Genomic DNA, 18,786 nt, shown 5'->3' with positions numbered 1-18,786 from the left:
ATGAGATAGCTAGCAAAGCTTCATCACATAGTAGCCTGGAGGTTATTCTCATTCCCAAACATGCCTGAAATGCTTGCTCACACCACTGAGTTTTAGCTGGGGACATATCAAATTTGGAAAAGAAAAAAATTTAAGATCCAGCACTATTCTCAGACGATTGAATTCTCATCCATTCTCAATAGTCTTCTTTCTTCCTTCCTCATTGTAATAAGGGCTGATTCTGCTATCTTAAGTCCTATTGAGTCTTGGTGTGTCAGAAATTGATTTCTGACAGAGAAAGATTTTGCTCAGTATAGGAAATGGGATGAAAAATGAATCCCATCTTTACTGATCACTGTTAATTATGTTAAGACTTCCTACAAAGAATTATTTTGTAACTTGAAAATTATCAACTAACTTCTGTATTGGCAATAATTTCCACCATGCATTAACTGCCCTTTCCTGTAAGAACAAAAAATAAATTGGTCTATCTATCTCTGATTAACACTTGTTACCTGTTTTCATTCCAGTGAGGACAGAAAATGAGTGATGGGGACAATACACAGAATGAGAGCAAAAGAGAAACAAGATGTTGAACCCAAATGCATTCCTTTATCTTTTCTGAAAAGCACAGTTGACCACAAATAGATAAGGCAATTTTCTATAAATATTACTAAGGGGCCATAGTTCAACTGTCAGTTTAATTCCCAAGAAGATTGTATAGAAGTGAAGAGTAAAGGGATTCCAACTGTAACTTTGTAAAACATTTTGTCATCAATTACATAAGTATTTTAGAGGATGCAATTGTATTGCATCCCATCAGCTAGAGAAATGAAGTGTTTCTTTGCCTCTGGGAGGGCTTTAAAACATTGTTCATGGATTTGCAGAAGTGACAAAGGCATGCTGCTGCTATTTGAAAACCACTAGTCCTGATGTTCCTGTCTAATACAGTTTCATATCCACTTCAGTCCACACGCCTTCTAGGAACATATTCAGGCAGGCAGTTAGCTACACTTTCTAAGCGAGTGGCAGACATACAGTACTTCTGCTCTACTCTCAATTGTTCATGGCTCATTGAAGAGATTTTCCAGCACCGTTACTGTACTAATTTAGAACCACGTCAAGGCTGACTAAGCTCTGAATGAAACCTTCATCCTCATGTCCAGAAAACCCTATGCTAAATGTTGCAACAGCAGCTGGCACTGACTGGAGGCAAATAATTCACAGGGTTTCTTGGGTCATAAGTTACAGTTGTGAAGAGGAATTTCAAAGTACTAGCTGGTACTTAAGCACTTGGAAGTTTTTCAGATATGTTAATATATGTCACTTTGACATCAGGGATGAACATGTATTTTACTTCTTCAATTTGCTGCTTGTTAAATCCTAAGGAGGAACTAAACAACAAAAGAATTGCACACGATGTTATCATAAGCAAATTATAATATTCTTTAATCAAGTACCTGATATTTTAGTGGTGAACTGATTTGTAATTGGAGGTCCAAAGCCTTTAGCTGTGCTGGCTCTAATGGTGAAAGAGTAGGTAGTGCCAGGATACAGTCCGAAAAAGAGATAGTGTGTTTCATTTCCTAGCTTTGAGACTCGTCCACTTTGATTGGATAAATCTATTTCTGGGTCAAAGGAACTGACTGCTTTGTAGGTGATCTGCAAAAGAATAAGAAAGTTATAAACTGCCTTGAACAGACGGACAGAGATTGCATCTTTATCCAGTAAACCCTCTGGATATATGCGCTGTCAGACATTTTATGATAAGCTATCTTACTCTCTTGTACTCTTCAAATTCCAAATCCCATGAAGGGACACAGAAACTCAGCTGTAACTGGTATGAGTTATTACTTTTATAGATACAGAGACTTAGAGGCAGCTGGATTACAACTCTAAAGGATGGGCTAAGGCTTACATTAATTCTTTCAAGATGCTGGCTTTAACAGCATCATTTTTTAAATTCATCTTACTGTTGGTTTCAATCAATAACAACAGGAAAACCAAAACAATCAGGTAAACAGATAAGCAAATAACAGAAGGTATAGCATCCAGTTCCAGCTGACTTCATTATAATTACACTTTGCTCTGAATAAGATTATCCATAAAAGATGATAAGGGCAGCTTAAGGCAAATTTTTCAGGAAGTGGGTAAAGCTTCTATTTTAGTCTGAAGCTTAGGTATCGTAATTGCTAATTTGGACTTTTTCAGGTTATTACATTGTACCTAGGTCAGATACTCATTGGAGGAAAACAGAGATAAAATGTTAAGTAATATATGCATAGTGTATATTGTATCCTCAGCTCTTTCTTTGATTCAAACAGTATTTTCAGTTTTCATTAGAAATGTTAATATAAGTTCACAGTAAAACTTGATCCAGATTTCTTCTGTTAATTACTAATTTCTATGCTCTGTAATGAGAATTTAAAAGTAAGAAACCCATTAAAAAAGTAAAAATGATTCATCCCTCCTTTTTAAAGTTTCATTTTTATGCAAATAATTCCAAACACTCTTATTATACAAAGTGATAACTGACACTCCTTTAGCTATATTTATTCCATATCATTATACTTAATAAGACAGTACATAGAAACATCTAAATGTCGGCATTACACACCTTAAACACTTGCAATTTCCTAGAACCTCTGACTTAATGAAAATTGATTTTTATATGACTCATCTAACATAACACCAATAAAGTGCGGAAAATTGTTAATAAAATCTTTGATACCACCTAGATAAACCCCAACATTATTTCAGTGGATACAGGCAGATCCTCTACAACTCCTCATCCATAAACTGCACTGGAAGTGCCCTAAAATGACTCAACTCACTCTCCTACTTATGACAGAAGAATACTGCATTACCAAGTATCTGAACTTTTATCAGTAAAGAAGTAAAGGTTACATATTGCCCAAAATAATCTCCCTTTCTGATGGTAGCTGTTATGCCTGCTTGTGGGAGAGTGGGTCAGAACTTTTTTTGGAGATTTTAAAAGAGAGGTTAAACAACTGCATTAAAATTACATTTTATACACAATTGATGTAGATACGTGAACTAAATGATGCCTTGCTGCTCCCTGTAAACTCTGTTTTCTACATTTCTATGATTCTTAAATGAATTTTCCAAAATCTCATTTAAGTTCTATTCAAAATAATGCCAGGATATTGGAGACTCCACGGTCCATGTTAGATTTTTACAATTTTTTTGCAGCATTTAGTTATTAGATAGCTAAGAGCTGATGTTCCAGAATGATGGATGACAAAAAAGGGCGTGAGGGTCATTTTCTTACTGGATCCTGACTATTTTTATCAAATTTAGACAGAACCTTGCCCAAAGGACTAATCCCTTTATTCCTCCAACTGTAGATCTGTACTGATGATAGGGAAGCAAAATAGTATAATTCGTCATTATGTCATTTCTTCATCTAAAGGCTTTTCTCTTTAAATATTGGTAAAATAATTGGATTTGCATGTAATTTCACAATAGCAATGAATACTTTAATACTTGATACTTCAACACACTTCCAATATATGTGATATCCACATATATTAAAAGACTGTCTCCTTCAGGCATAAAAGCAAATTCCTGGCCCTGGGAAACAGGCCAAGTTATGGGATTTTTAACAACATGTAAAGTTAGGTACTCAGAGTAAGAAATGCTAGATACAGAGGTGAGAAGATTGAGCTTCCTCACTGGCTGAAGGGATGCAGACTCAGGACTGCACTTTAAATTCATGTTGTGCGCTGGGATCAAGACCCTGGGACCTCTTGCTGAAAGAAGGTGCCTGTAGTTTTAAGGCTACCCCTATAAAAAACAGCTACCAGCTAAAGAGCTTGCCCTGGTGTAGTGGTTTAAACCCTAGCCAGACAGCTTGTTCATTTAATCCCAGTGAGTGGTGCCGGGCCGAGAGCAATCAAGGCCCGCCTCCCAGGGCTCTCCCCTTCCCTGCTCCCAGAGGGATGGGGAGGAGGATCAAAAGAGTGCAACTCCCACGGGTTGAGACAAGAACAGTCCAGCAACCAATATACAACACAAATCACCACCACTACCACCAATGACAACAATGATAAGAGAAAATAACAAGGGAAGAGAATACAATACCACACGCCGAGAAACGAGTCCCACCTGGAAGCCGGTGTCCTTCCGGGTAACTCCCAGTTACCCCCCACCCCGGGCATGACGTGCTGTGGCATGGAATAACTCCCTGGCTAGCCCGGGTCAGGCGCCCCATCTCTGCTTCCTCCCAGCTTCCCCTCCTCCCTGGCAGAGCATGAGCCTCACAAAGTCCTTGGTCAGGGTAAACATCACTTAGCAACAACCGAAAACATCGGTATCACCAGCACTGTTCCCAGGCTGGAAGTCAAAACACAGCACTGCACCAGCTACCACAAAGGAGAAACATGACTTCTACTGCTGAACCCAGGACACCTGGAAAGAGCAACTTTGCTCCTACGTCTGACTCAGGCTTACATACTTGCAGTTTTGCCTCACCCAAGCTATGCCTCTTCAACTCCAGACTTAAGTATTCGGCACTCTCACAATTGCTTTCCTCCTGGCACTACAATTCTTGTACCCATGGTTGTTTACAGCCCAGTGGCAGGTGACAGGTAAATGGAAGGACCATTTGCCCCTCCCTGCATGCCTCAGTCACTCCCCTGCAAGCATGTTATAATGAACTGGGGAATCCCTCAATCTGAAATGTCCCCTACCCTGACCTTCTCCTTACTAGGTCAGTGCTCATCCGATAGACCATTCTCTGAAAGATGAATGCCAAGGGCAACCATAGTTTTCATGAACATACCAAATACAGCATGTGTTTGTGTAAGAGCAACTTTAATGGCTGTGCTTTTTATTATCAGAATATTTGATGTACACACAGCCAGGGCTTAGATGACTCTTTTTCTAAGCCTATAGTTATAGGCAAGTTATATACAAGTTATAGGCAGGGGTTAGACACTTCACTTTTCAAGCTTGGGTTGTTTGGAGCTGTGCTGGATCCACTACCTCGACAGCACAGTGATCAGCCAGAGAGGTGTCTACTGAGACATCATGAATAGTTTAAATCAATCTATAAACCACATAAATATCATCTAACTTGTCTGGATCTTACCCTGTGACCTGCTTCAGTTAGATAAAATATGCCTGAAGTATACTTTTATATTTCCCCTCAAGTATACATTTCAAATAGATGAAATGTCCCCATGATTCACTGTGTATATTTGCTTGCCTCTGGGTAGTTTAGCAGTCATATTAATAAAACCTTTGTGATACATTTTAGGCTTATAAGAAAACATCAGGGCAGAAAAAGTATTGACAAATAAATCTTCAGCAACTAGGTGTCTGTACACATTTAGCCACCTGACTGGACTCAGTCGGCACCCTTAAAACAAGGGACAGATCGGTTGTATCAGGCTGTTGGTATCTTTTACTTAAAAAGTAATTAAATCAAGTTTATGACTTAACTGTTTGCCTTGCTCCCTCAGACTCTGCTTTGAACTGCATTAGATAAACAGTAAATGAGATACCGGCATTTACCTTTCAATATTCTGTTCACTGTTGGAATACTAGTTTCTTTTGACTTGCACAGTCCTGACTACCTTAGAAAGTCTGGCCATGCTATTCTTTTCCATCTCTGAATACATCTGCACATCTCCCATTACAGATGATGGAGTTCTGTATGTTTATACATTACAGAATGAACTGCACGTATACAGTGCATATACTCCTCAGCAGTGTAATTAGATGTGCATGCGCGTTTGTAAGTAGAAAGATGGTTCATCATGGTGCGTGTCTAGGTGCACAAAGCCTAACATCAGTAAGAACATTAACATATTAACCAAAACATTCTGATCCCTGAAGACAGGCAACTGTTGAACTAGCTGGAAAGTAGTTAGTTTTATAAAACAATCAATTCATAGTTTTTCATAACATTTTATCCTCTTACAATAGAGTAGTTTTCAAAACAGTATCAATAGGTTACCATTCAATTCAACTTTTCTTTTACACAGTATCTCATTTAGGTGTTTTTTTTTTTTTTAAACAAAGCATTTCAATACCAATTTTGTAGTAAGGTCAGGTAAGAAGCTTAACAGTGATTACTGTCTGACAGCTTAATCTGTGCAGTCTTTTGTCAATTTTTCTAAAAGGTATTCAGGCAAAGGTTCTACACGAGGAAAAGCAGCGATTTTTAGACATCTAACAACATGCAATTTTGGTTAATTTGCATTTAAAAAATGTTAGGGGATTTTTTTTTTAATTATGCCTGCTTGTTTGTATTACAATAGGCTCCCTGTAATGAGTCTAAATGTGGTGTTGACTGTCGCCACTGTGTAATGCCTCCTATTTTTAAAAAAATTCACTAAGATCTCTCTTTCAGTCTTTTTACAATATTTGATCCACATTACTAGGTAGAATGCTGCATCACATGGCTCTAAAAATACCAGGTTTCTTAGAGCTGATAACCCAGGGACAGTTTGCTTCCTGCATAATTCACTCCTACATTACGTATGTGATTTTATTACTTTGTAACCGGTACCATCTTCAAAAAGAAGATTAATTTTACATACACTGTAAAAAAAAATATTTCTTACAAATTATGCATTTTGAAAATCAAAACTATACATAACAACTTAAACGTGGCAAAATGCTAGGTACCTCATACAGAGTAATTACACCATATGTTTGCGCTGGCTCTCTCCACTGAAGAAAAATCTTCTCTTCAAAGGTGCTCCCTTGAATGGATTCAAGCGGCACAGCACTCGGGACTAATGGATAAAAAGAGGAAAAAATGATCTTTTGAGAAAAATTTCAGGAGACGCTCTGATGAATATTTGGGCTGTAGAGGCATAAAACCCATCCCACTATTAATTCCCCAAGGCCAGGGCAGTTCAGGAGAAGAATGGTTAATTTAACAAAACTGTGCCATAAAGGAAACGCGTCACCTTCAGTGTAAGAAGGAATTAGTGAGCATAACACTTACCCCATAAATGCTACTAATGAAAGAAAAGGATAAGCCAGCATTTGATAAGGAATTAGGCGATATCTCAAATATAAATTCCTGCAAGTAAAATCTATTTGAGGTACCTATTTCTCAACAGTGTTACTGTCCCACAGTGAAAAACATAGTAAACATTCATATATGAAAATGGACAAGTATTGAAGTAACAACGTATAGCTTCAACAGACTGAACTGAAATGGTTAGCTTGGAAAGATGAGCCACGTGTTCAACAGAACAGCAGTGCTCAGTGGCATTAGACCTGAAGACCTACAACAGGGTGAATGTCAGGTAATTATGAAGCAGCCAAACCAAATATCTAACATTATTCATTTTTCTTAAAAGTCTCTTAATTTACGTGAATGAGCTCTGAAGAGTCAGGGATATCAAGACCACTGTCAGAGATCTATTTCTGTTTACTGTTTGTTCTGCAACAAATTTCCTTATCCCTCAGCCAATCTCAATGCAGTTTTGAGAGAAGAATATGTGTAAACAGCACACAGACATGTATTTGCAGTTTTATTTTTTGAACACTTGCAATGGAATGAGTAAAGAAAATCTTCGGGATTGCACGCAGCACTGCTGTGAGGCAACAGGCATTGATGGGTTAGCACTTTTCCACAAACTATATGCAAAAATACAGTAGAACCCGCTCTGAGCAAAAGGCTTGGACTAAATGAGCTCTGGAGGTCCCCTGCAATCTACATGATTGTGTGATTTGAAAAATTATGATGGTTATTTGGGTCAGTACACTCTGTTGTGTTACATCCAGATTTATGTACCTTACTGGAGGTGTACAGTATACTAAAAAGTTGTAATTTTTGTCCACGGTATTCTCTTAACTACCGATGCTGTTTTTTAATAGGTCTCGGAATAATCTAGAGGGCCAGGAATAAGAACATATTATGTGAAATTCTACAGAAAATACATGAACAGCCCAGATAACAATAAGGTCTTTAGCTTTGCCATCCTACAGTTGAACTGAATAAAATTTAGAGGATGACAGCAGAATTAATTCTAATTAAGCAATGTTTTGTTAGCTATGCTTTGTCAAAACTTTTGCAATAGCAACTATACATTCCTAAATTGTTTAATTTATTCCCTCATATATTTTGATTAGAAATTGGTAGTACACAAAACCAAGACAGCAGATGGTAAATGATTTAATAGGTTTAAATGACAGACTCCAAGTATTTGTTATAAGAGGAACTCATCATTGTTGATTTTTTTTCTAGAAACTTTTCCAACATGTTTGCCGTAAATCTATTGCTGATCTGGAAGAAAATACAAAGCCATTCCTGTTCAGATCACAGGCGATAAAACTGGGAGGAGGACAGATTTGTTATACAAAGCAATGCCAGTCATTTGATAACGTTTCTTTGAACAGTATGCATTTTAAAATAGTTAAAAGCAAGGTCAAAAGACTTGGGCGCACTTGTAGAGTGCATGAAGGGGCTATATCTCAGAACGCTCTGGGAAAGTGAAACTGATTCTTGATGCATGACCAATTCAACAAAGAATCACATTTTGGTATCATAGCTAACAGAGTTCCAGTAAACTCTCTGCAAGTATAATCACAATATCACAATAATATCACAGAGGACTTAGGAGGACAGCATAACCTTTCCATGTAATATTATTAGAACATTACAGAGCCATATTAGCCAATTATGTTGTCATGCTTTTTTGAAAAAAGACATTCATAAATTACATTATTGCTCAAAATTTAAAAAAATGAGATCTGACCACCACCACCACCCCCCCCCCCCCCCCCCCCATTAGCTGGAAATACCAAAAAGGAAGGGAATATATACATAGTTCAATGTCAGTATATGGAATATACTGATATTGTCTGAATAAGCAGTCCAGTAGTTGGAAAGCCAAAGCTAGAGGAAAAAATTAAACCACAAGTCAAGAACAAATATTTAATGTTGAGCACATCGTTCTATAGGAAAGCTTACATGAAGATACTGTGAACAATCACCTGAAATTTCTTAAAAATGATACTGGAACTTTTAATAGGCAGAGCATAGCTCAAGCATAAGTTATTATTTTAATGAAGAAATTATTAAATGACGTGTGATGTTTTAGGTTATGTATACACTCATTTTAACACTTCCAATGGATCCTTTAATACCTTAAAATTGGTGAATTTGGTGGGAACTTTGTTACAGATTTGAGTGAAAGTAGAACATGCATTTATACAGAAGTGTATTGACTATTAGACAGTATGCATGTATAAATATTTGTAAATATAAAACTCACCATCTTCATCGGTTTGTACTACAAGTTCCTGGCTTTCTTTTCGTCCTTCAGGATTCATTAGTACTAATTTGATGCTGACATTTGTATATGGTGATAAATTAGTAATTGTGTGCTGGGGATGTGAACTTTCTGTATCCCAGCTTACTTCTTCTCTCACTTGCTCTTGTCCTCCAGCCTGGTAACGGTAATGGACTGTGAGGTTGTATCGATGGCAACGTGTGACATTATATCCAAATGGTTCCCAGCAAATGGTGATTTGTCTAGATTTGATCTCCACAACCTCTAGTTTTCGTGGCCCACGCATCGGATCTGCAAAATTACCAACATAATTCTAGTATGATTATTTATTCATGTTATAGCAGTAAGTAACAGGAGTAGCAAGCTGTACATTTCCATAAATATGACGTATAAGCAGAAACAGAAATTCACTGCTTTATCTCTAATCGTGAAAATGACAATGAAATAAAAGCACAGATCTGAAAAATCAGGGAAAAAATCCCAGACAAAACATGGGAAAGGGACAGAAAAGTCTTTGATGAAAAATGAAGAGCAAACAAAGTACCAGAAAGTTTTTATGCTTTAACTCAAAGTACATGATACAGTTTAAATGATGCTTATTATTTACTTATCTGCTGCCTGCAAAAAATAAATGCATCCCATTTTTTTTTTACAAATTAATTTGCGTTAACACTTTAAAAGCAAAAACTTTAACACAACCAGTATCTAACAAGAAAAGTTAAGGGAAAACTTGCAAATACATAGTGATTTTCTCCTGGGACTGTTTACACAAAGAAAAAGTGTTAAGTTGTTCTTCCGCTATTTTTTAGTCATTTAAGTTAGACTGAATGCAATTACTCAATCTCTATTTGGCCAGGACATTAAGTTAATATTTCAATTCCTTTAAAATAGTCCATAGGGCTCTTTTCCTGACAACATTACCTGGTAATGTTGTCGTCATCTCGTTGTCCATCCCCATACCCACCCCCCCCTCTAAAATTTGTCCTAGTTGTTTAGCAAAGAATAAAAAGAAACAGACAAGGCACATCAGCTGATACCCTAATGCACCTGTGCTTTCCTGGTGATCTCTCAGTTGATAACCAGGCATAGATCACATCTAACAGAATCATACCCAAGAACACGGCTACTTATACACAAGAACCAAAGACTGTCATTGATGTAGTTAAATTTTTGTCATAGAATCAGCTAGGTTGTAAAAGACCTTTAAGATCATCCAAATCCAGCCTTTACCCCAGGACTGCCAAGTCCACCAATAAACCATGCCACCAAGGGCCTTGTCTACATTCAGTCCTACTGGTCCCAGAGGCTGAGACAGAAAAGTGAAGCCAAACTTCCACCATATTACAATGAAACCACTGAGTTGACACCCCCCTCACCCCCCGCAAACGTCTTCAAAACACTGTCATTAATAAAGCTATTATACATATTTAGCAATAATCTAGTTTTTTTTCATATTGGAGCCCTCAACAAGATTAAAGACAATGTCTGGTTTTATCCACTGCTTCACTAGTTAAATACTTAGAAGAGTTTTAATGAGCTAGAAGCCTCTTACACGTAAACAAATTAATATGCATCTTCCCTCTTTTATGTTTATTAATCAACGTGCCTTCACTAGGAATGTTCTAAACAATTTACACAGGATTTCATCTTCTTACTTTTTAATAAAATCCCTGCATGCTTGAAATATTTGTTCAAAGATGTTATTCATCTTAACTCCTTGAAGAAAAGGTGTTAAGAAATTGCTTGTTCTCTCTAACATCTACAAAGGACGGTAATTTTTTCCCCTTTCAAATTCTCCAGATTCTTTTTTCTTTTTCTTTTTTTTTTTTTGTTTCTTTTTTCTTAATTGCCACTACTCAACAGTGTTGATCACCAACATAGAATATTTGACAATCGGTGACAAAATGGCAAAATACAATAAATTCAGTAAGAGATCTAATCCTGGTCTCCTTTCTAGTGACTGACTGGTAAAAATATACTCACCAAGGATAAGCCACAATAGAGCCATTTACCCGCTTCCCCACACAGATACCCCAGCTAAGAATCCTGGTGTTTGGGACATTTTCTACTGCTACAACAATTAAGATTACTGAGGGCAAAGCTCAAAGGTAAGTAAGTCCTAGAAGTTTCATGTCTTTAAGCATTTACTCCTGCATAATTCAGACATGAATGTAAAGAAAAAAGTGTTTTCTTCTATTTCTTTCTTCTTTTTGTTTCCTATTAAGCATTTCTTCATGTAGGTGAGGCTGTGAATAGCAAAGGAGATTTGGTGGGTGTTGTATAACTGTACTGCTACCTGAATGGGCTTAATGGGACTAGAAAACAACAAAATTGGGGTGACCCTGACATACAACAAAGCTCCTAGCTGCAAGAATATGGAACAGCCTGCTTAGCTCCATAGTAGGCACATCAGAAAATTCACATGGGAGCTGAGAAATCATTTTATTAGAGATATAAAACTAATTCATAGCATTTTGAAACTGAAACTGAGTTTTTCCAAGCTGTAAAAAAAAAAAGTAAATGGATCAAAACCTATCCAAGATTTCTACCCAGGAGGAAAATATTCTTATGTCATGTTGCCTTAATAAAAAGTATGAGTTAGCCCTCTAGTTAAATCCTGAAGTCATTGCTATGAGAATGACAGATATACATTTTCACTTCTAACAAAACAGACCAGGGTAAAAAGAAATTTGATTGTAAAGATGGAGACAACACAGTTTTTGTTGATATTCACAGGATAAAGCTCATCAGATAAGGCAAATGCCCTGGTTGCTTTGGTTCCTGCCTTACTTCCATAATCTGTAGTATCAGGCAGCTCATACCTGTTTTTCTTACCATTCATTAAGAGATTATGGAACTCATAGGGCCCTAATGACCACTTCATGGGTAAGTGTCAACAACTCAGTGACAGCATGTAGTGAAAGAAAAGGAAGAGTTAGAATATAAAAACCCTCTGGGACACAGCACAGGAAGTCAGTAAGGCAACATCTTTTATGAAGCACCAAGTGGAATAACTGCTGGTTTTGGGGGATGTCCAATGAGAAAGTGAGGTTGAATATTCCAAAGAGGTTTGTTTGTGAAAAAGCCTCTGAAGATAGAAGCCTGTACAATGAATTTCCTCACTTTGTGTCTTCAACATCACTTTTAAATTCTCAAAATGGACATGGTTAGCAGAAAAGATGATGCTTTATTATTTCTTTCATCAAATAAACCTAACTCCTGATGTACCACTACTTTAATCCACTTATTCATTTTTCTTTTCAATACCACGCTTCCTTGATTTATCAGACATGACCTCATTACAGATCTGAGGATATCAGTTCTCATCTGCTCATCTGAGTTTTTAGTCAAATACAATTTTTGGTTAAGAACAGTTAATTAATACAATAAGCAGGAAAGAGATGAAGGGGAACATTTCTACTTTTAACAAGAAATAAAAGCTAATGTAACAATGGAGATTTTTGATTAAAACCCCACATGGCTTAAAACAGCCATGAAAAATAGCAGTTATTGCAACAAAAGATAGAAAAGTAAGTTTCTATTTGATCAAGTTAGCACTGAACTTCTCTGGAGGTATCATTGTATACCCTAGAGGAAATATTTAATGTGACATACTTCTGAGAGCATAGTAGATCCCTTCCAATATCTGGAAAGTATATGTTCTTAATTATGAAGGATGCAGGATACTTGGGGAAAGAAAAATGTTAAGCAAAACAAAATGAATGACAGCTAATGACTGTTTTAAAAGGGGAAGCTGAATTAATTACCACAGCATACTAAGTTAATTTATCTGATGTTGTTTTCTACCAGATCTTTTTATTACTTTCCCATAGTGAGTTCCCAAATTTAAGTGAAAAAAAATAAGCATTCAATAGAGATGCTGATGTTGTGCTCAGGGGACTTGCCCTACCTATTGATGTGGTACTTGAAGATTGTCATTCTAGCAATGGACTGCTGTTGGTACCTTGCATTAAGTACGGTAAGGAATAGCTACATAGACAATTGTAATTTCACAGCGTTAATCACAGCTGAAATCATGTTTTAAGTACAGAAAATGAGTAAGGAGATTAATATGCCACACTATTTGTTATGCAACGTATATACCTCATGCCACAACAGCTATTTGCTGAACCTTTGTTTCTTCCTCACTTGGGAAAGGTTTCAGAGAGGTTATGCAGTCACACTTCTCAATTCACTTGGGAGTTCTCTAGATGAACTGAGCCTCTGTCATTCCTCAGTATCCCAGCTATTTTCTTACACCTCCCTGGTAAAATCATGAGGCAAATGGGGAGAATAAGACCTAACAATTCACGAGACGAGGTTTTCCTCCCAAAGGAGTGTACTGCCTGTCATGCCTGAAGCTTAGCCAGATAGTTCTTACTAATTCCCCTGCTGGCACCTGCAGCATTTTTCATACCGCTCTCCTTCTGCCAGTTTCAGCAGGGTATCCAGGAGTGAATTCTGACAGTTGCAGCTCTGACCTGAGGGACCAGCAAGCCTGGTTCTAGCCCCTGGCACTTTAGCATCCCATTTAATTGGTGATCTTGGCTCCTTCTCTGCTCCACTCTGTTTTCCTAAGAATATGGAGCAGAGGCTGACAGACAGGATCAATTTCCATTCCAGCTGCAATTCACAGCTCATTTCTCACTTCACCTCTTGCCACAAGTACAATGCTTTTTCAGAAAGTCAATTTCAGAATCACAGAGACATTTAGGTGCATTTTTAGGATCCTGTCATTGATCATAAAAACTTGGGTTTAGAATGAAAACTCAGTCTGAGAAGTTTTGTCTTTTCACCACAGACTGCACAGACCTACTGAAATAAGAGATGAAGAAAAGAGTGGTGGTGTGGTGATTTTCTGACACTCCATGCTACTCTGGTAGCTGCAGACATCTGGTGTGTTAGATACTATTCAAAGGCATCTGGATAGGAATGAAGAATTTACTTCTTGTCTAGGCAAACTATTAGTGTAGTTAGTTCTGTAACAACTCTCACGATTTAAATTCCAGATTGGACTCCACGGTCCTTCCACAGGAAGTAAGCATCAACAGAACAAGAAAATATACACATTTCAGATTAAAACTGAATCATCTGAGATTTAAGAAATTATCCACTACAGCTTTTTTAAACACAGAAGTTAACTTACTTTAATTGTATTAAATTACAATTAAATGTATACACTTTGTCACAGATTGCCTTAGCAGTCTTGCTGAAATCGCTTAACATTTTTTCACATCAAGTACTCTGAGTAAAGTAATCTGAAGGCAGAGTACTCTAGCATCAGTATCAGAGGGTGTCGCAAACAGTTTCATGAATGCCTGTAACTTGCATACTACAGTGATTGAGACCAGAAGCACATACACACTTTAGACTTGATTCTACATGCTAAATCAGGGCTACATCTGATTCAAGAGGCAATTTAAGACATATACTTTGTTTCAAAAAAGACTACTTGTGTTTTAAGTCAAACACATGCTCTAAGAGCTCACCAGCACAGGTAAAAGTTATCAGGCTGTCAGGGCACTTTGCTGAATCAGAAGTACCTTCCAGGGAAGAACAAAACAGAACAGCTGAGGAGGTGACACAGAAAGTTCAATTCTCCATGCAGGAAAAATAAAACATTAAACAATTAACAAAAATATTAATTAAAGAGATCACAACTTTAAATATATTTATGCACACCGTACTTCACCCGTATTTGTCTTTACTTGGTAAAACTCCACTGTGCAGAAGTTTTAAAGCCAGACCTCTCTACGCACCCTACAGTTCTCAAGATAAACAGATACCCTGCTGTTCCTCAGTAGTCTAGATATTATGTTATGCCTCAGGGGCACAGATCATGAGGTAATGAAATATAATTTCATCTATAGGGGAAGAGACTATATTCCTTCTAAGACAGCTGCTATCAAAGTAACAATGTTTGGTTTGTTTTTAGAAAACAAATCTCAAGATTTGTATACATCTGTAGTTGACAACAAACAAGAAAGTAGGCAAAATATGTCAGTTGTTCGGCTTGTCCTTATTTGATTTGATATACATGCATGCAAACAATTTGAAGCTCCTTGCAAACTTGGTCAGACAGTTTTGTAAAAGTTCACATTAAACTGTGATGGAATGATTTTTTATACTGTAATTATTCTTCGTCTGCATTCTTCAACAACAGATTGAAGTTCAACAAGAGCTCCTCTTTACTCAAAATACCACATGATTTATCAGATCTGGTAACAGATCTGGGTTTTTCAAATTTCAGTTTCCAAAACCTGAAGAATGCTGTGAAGAAATATTCAATGGGCAAGATTTCAGGTGGTGTAATTTTACCATTTTTTGACACATTTTTATTTTGGTCAACAGAAGTATTAGATTTATGCAGCTGCATCTCAAAGCCAAAGGAACAGTCAAATTTGTTACTATGAAGAACTGCTTTATAGTTAGGATTAAAGGAATAAAAGGGCCACTTTACCCTCGTGATTTTTCATACCGCCTGTTATTTGGGTTATAAAAGAAAGGAATCAAACAAAGAGAAGGCAAACAAAGACACAAAGGGAGAAATGACTCATGATCAAAATCCAAATCCTAGTATGATGGTGCTGATGTCATCGTCCTGCTGAGTCCCATCATTTTAAAGTGAAACCAAAGACAAAGCTACCAGTGTGCACAAAGCTGCTGAAGATCCCAAAACGAAGTGAAGAGTGAAGAGGGGAACATTAGAGAGTGGTCATCTTCCTTATCTAAGAACACAGGTTGTTTGGGCAGAAAGGAAATATATTAAAAGCTCTAAAGATCAGCTGTAAATTTGTAAAAACTTGAAACATTGGTTTCATCTGGGGCATCTCTACTTCCTGGCATGGAGCAGCCGTGGATATTGATAGCAATAGTTACTAAGATCATTTAGGTAAGAGTAACAGAAGATACAGAAGATAGCCAGAACAGACCACAGAAGATAGCCAGCATCTTCTGGAAAGGTTTCAAGCTATGGTATTTAAAATTCTCACCAATCTTTCACTGTTACTTCCTAATAGCATTTCCAAAAGAACATGTCTCTCCTGCAAAAACAGATGCCTCCCACAGAAAAGTAGCACTTCCATAAGTCTTCTAAACATACTCCGTGACACTTTAAAAAATGCTGGGATGCAAGCCCTGCAGAGCTGCAGTGCTAATGAGAAAGAACTATGAGACAGCAGAACTGAAATGATAGACATCTGCATCCCAAAAGAGGAATGATCAGGTTTGTATATAAAGTACGATGAAAACTGGACTATGCCTCGTTTTTTTTGAGCAAATTCTGCTGGGGGGGACGGGGGAAGAGAAATTAGTTGTTTTTAATTAAAGTCTTAAAAAAAAAATAATTATCTTCTTTTGAATTATATTCATCTTCCGCAGTCAAAATGCCAGTGAAGGAAGATGAACACAAGGGTGTATGTACCCTAAAGTTATCAGGATGCTACCTTTGAGCAGTAGCCTGTGGGGGTCCCTTCTGCACCCTTCAAAATGACTGCAGACTTTAGAGCATTCAGAAGTGTATGTTTCCTGCACATTTTGCCCAGCACCTTTAATCAGCAATCAGCATCCACTCTGTCACAATGGAGGGGTGTCCATGACAAGACTTAAGTATAAAAAAACATATCTCAGGGCAACCCAGCACGGATAGTTTTGTATCTCTCAATAACCCACTTCCAGCATCTGAAAACTGCAAGATTCACACTTACAGCATGTGCTCATACTCAGCCTCATTTTCCTGCCAGAGATGCATGCCAGCAGGCTAATGGGCAAAAATGAAAAGCTAGCATCTTCCAAGGTACAATGCTGTTAGTCAGATTATAGCTAATACCCCTCTTCTTCAGCATGGAACCAGACACAAGACTGTGTTTCCACTGGTTTTATTCTAGCATATACTTCCAAAGTATTGTGTAATTAAAACTTCTGTATCTGTATGAGGTACAATAATAGCATTTCTCCTAGTTTATATACAAAGAAACTGAAGTTCAAAAGAAATTAATTATCTGCTGAAGTTTACAAGGCATCAGCAAAAGCTGTGGAATCCTAATTCTCAGTCTTATTTCTAACTCACTACAGCAGAGCACAGCTCTCCACAGGTTTTTCTGTACTTTGTGGACAGAACTGGTTAGTTCTACAATGTGTGAGCTCAGAAAACAACAAAACACATATTCACCGCTCACAGCACTAAAATGAGTAGGCTAAGTTCTTAAAATGAGCCAGCTTGAATCCCCACTCACTTCTCCACAAATTCAAATGTGAAATGTAGCAGCAGTCTACTTTTTTTTCAGGAAGGAGCATAAGTACTAATATTACCTTATGACTAGGAGATTATTTTTAATGATATTTCTAGCTGAAACACAACCTAGAAGTACAGGAATTCTTGTGAGAGAATGATGATATTTCACCAATTATAGAAGATTTACTGAAAACACATTCTAATAAGCATCTGAGACATCAGTTCACTGCTTACAAAAAGTAAGTGTAGCTGTTGCTTGAAACCAGATGAGGTATTGGATTTAAGCTTTTAGTAATGTATTACTACAAGCACTGGATACCGAAACATGAATGATGTAATCCTACCTGAGATGGTTTCCTTAGCTTTTTCATGTCTTATTCTCCAGTTCATGGCTACACATCTCCCATGAGGCCTACGCCTTCAGGCTGACATTCACAGTCGTGAAATATATTGGTCTAATCATCAAACACCCTTTTAATCATCAAAACCACCCTTTTAAAGGTAGCATTTTTTATGTGTTAGTTTCTATACAGTATTTTCTTTTATGAGAGCTGATACTCAAACTTTTCACTTTATTGTAAATTTGAATCTCCACCAATTCAAATTGAATCTAATATTTCTTTATGTTGTCATTTTATAGGTATACTCTGAATGGTGAGTCATTTAAATTCTAATACATTTAAATAAGGAATGAAAGAAAAACATCAGTCAATATATTTTTGTCAAATTACCTACATTACATGATTACTCCTCCACAATCAAAATCGGATTTTAAGTATGAATGATACAAACAAGATTACATTCCAAATCTGCAACCAAGATTTCAGTTGCTTGTTTAAAATGACATACCTAGCTATTCAGTAATCACTTTATAATAACCCCTTTCATTTCGAAATCTACTTAGCCATCAGCCACCAGTGAGGAAAATGCTGGCAGTGGTTTTTACAACTACACATTAGTTTTACGTTTCATGACAAGCTAATTCTAGAGAGTTCGAAAGACAGACAAGCATGTGTTCTTAAGGTTTTCTTTCTTTTGCATGAAGGGAGTACACATCTAACTGAGAAATGAAAAATAAAGAGTGCAGACATATACTTTTCACTTCACAGATATGGCAGTGACAATTTATCCCCACTTCACCCCAGGAACCTACATGAATATGTAAATCAACAAGAAATAAATGGTTGTGACAAATAATTCTCAGAAGAATTACTATGGTAATATGGCAAATAAAGTGGCTATTTCTGTTAGATGCTACCTTTGGTAGAACCACCTTTCGCAGATTCGTGGATC

The 18,786-nt window shown here is 37.0% G+C and overlaps 1 protein-coding gene across 11 annotated transcripts in view; it reads right to left on the bottom strand.

Annotated features, from left to right (window-relative positions):
- Window positions 1-18,786, bottom strand: part of PTPRM (protein tyrosine phosphatase receptor type M) — a 473,439-nt gene that overhangs the window by 215,623 nt on the left and 239,030 nt on the right. For all 11 annotated transcript variants that reach the window (XM_062632987.1, XM_062632988.1, XM_062632990.1 and 8 more), the window contains exons 8-10: window positions 9,243-9,551; window positions 6,637-6,746; window positions 1,440-1,641 (exon numbers count right to left, since the gene is read on the bottom strand). In XM_062632987.1, coding sequence (XP_062488971.1) covers window positions 1,440-1,641; window positions 6,637-6,746; window positions 9,243-9,551 — 621 coding nt within the window. The remainder of the gene's footprint in view (window positions 1-1,439; window positions 1,642-6,636; window positions 6,747-9,242; window positions 9,552-18,786) is intronic.

The sequence above is a fragment of the Pezoporus occidentalis genome, unplaced genomic scaffold (assembly GCF_034315485.1).
Source record: "Pezoporus occidentalis ecotype Australia unplaced genomic scaffold, CSIRO_AGI_Poc_V1 ctg4, whole genome shotgun sequence".
Lineage (NCBI taxonomy): Eukaryota > Metazoa > Chordata > Aves > Psittaciformes > Psittacidae > Pezoporus > Pezoporus occidentalis.
The sequence above is the reverse complement of the archived record's forward strand: the minus strand, read 5'-3'. Positions and strand labels throughout refer to the sequence as shown.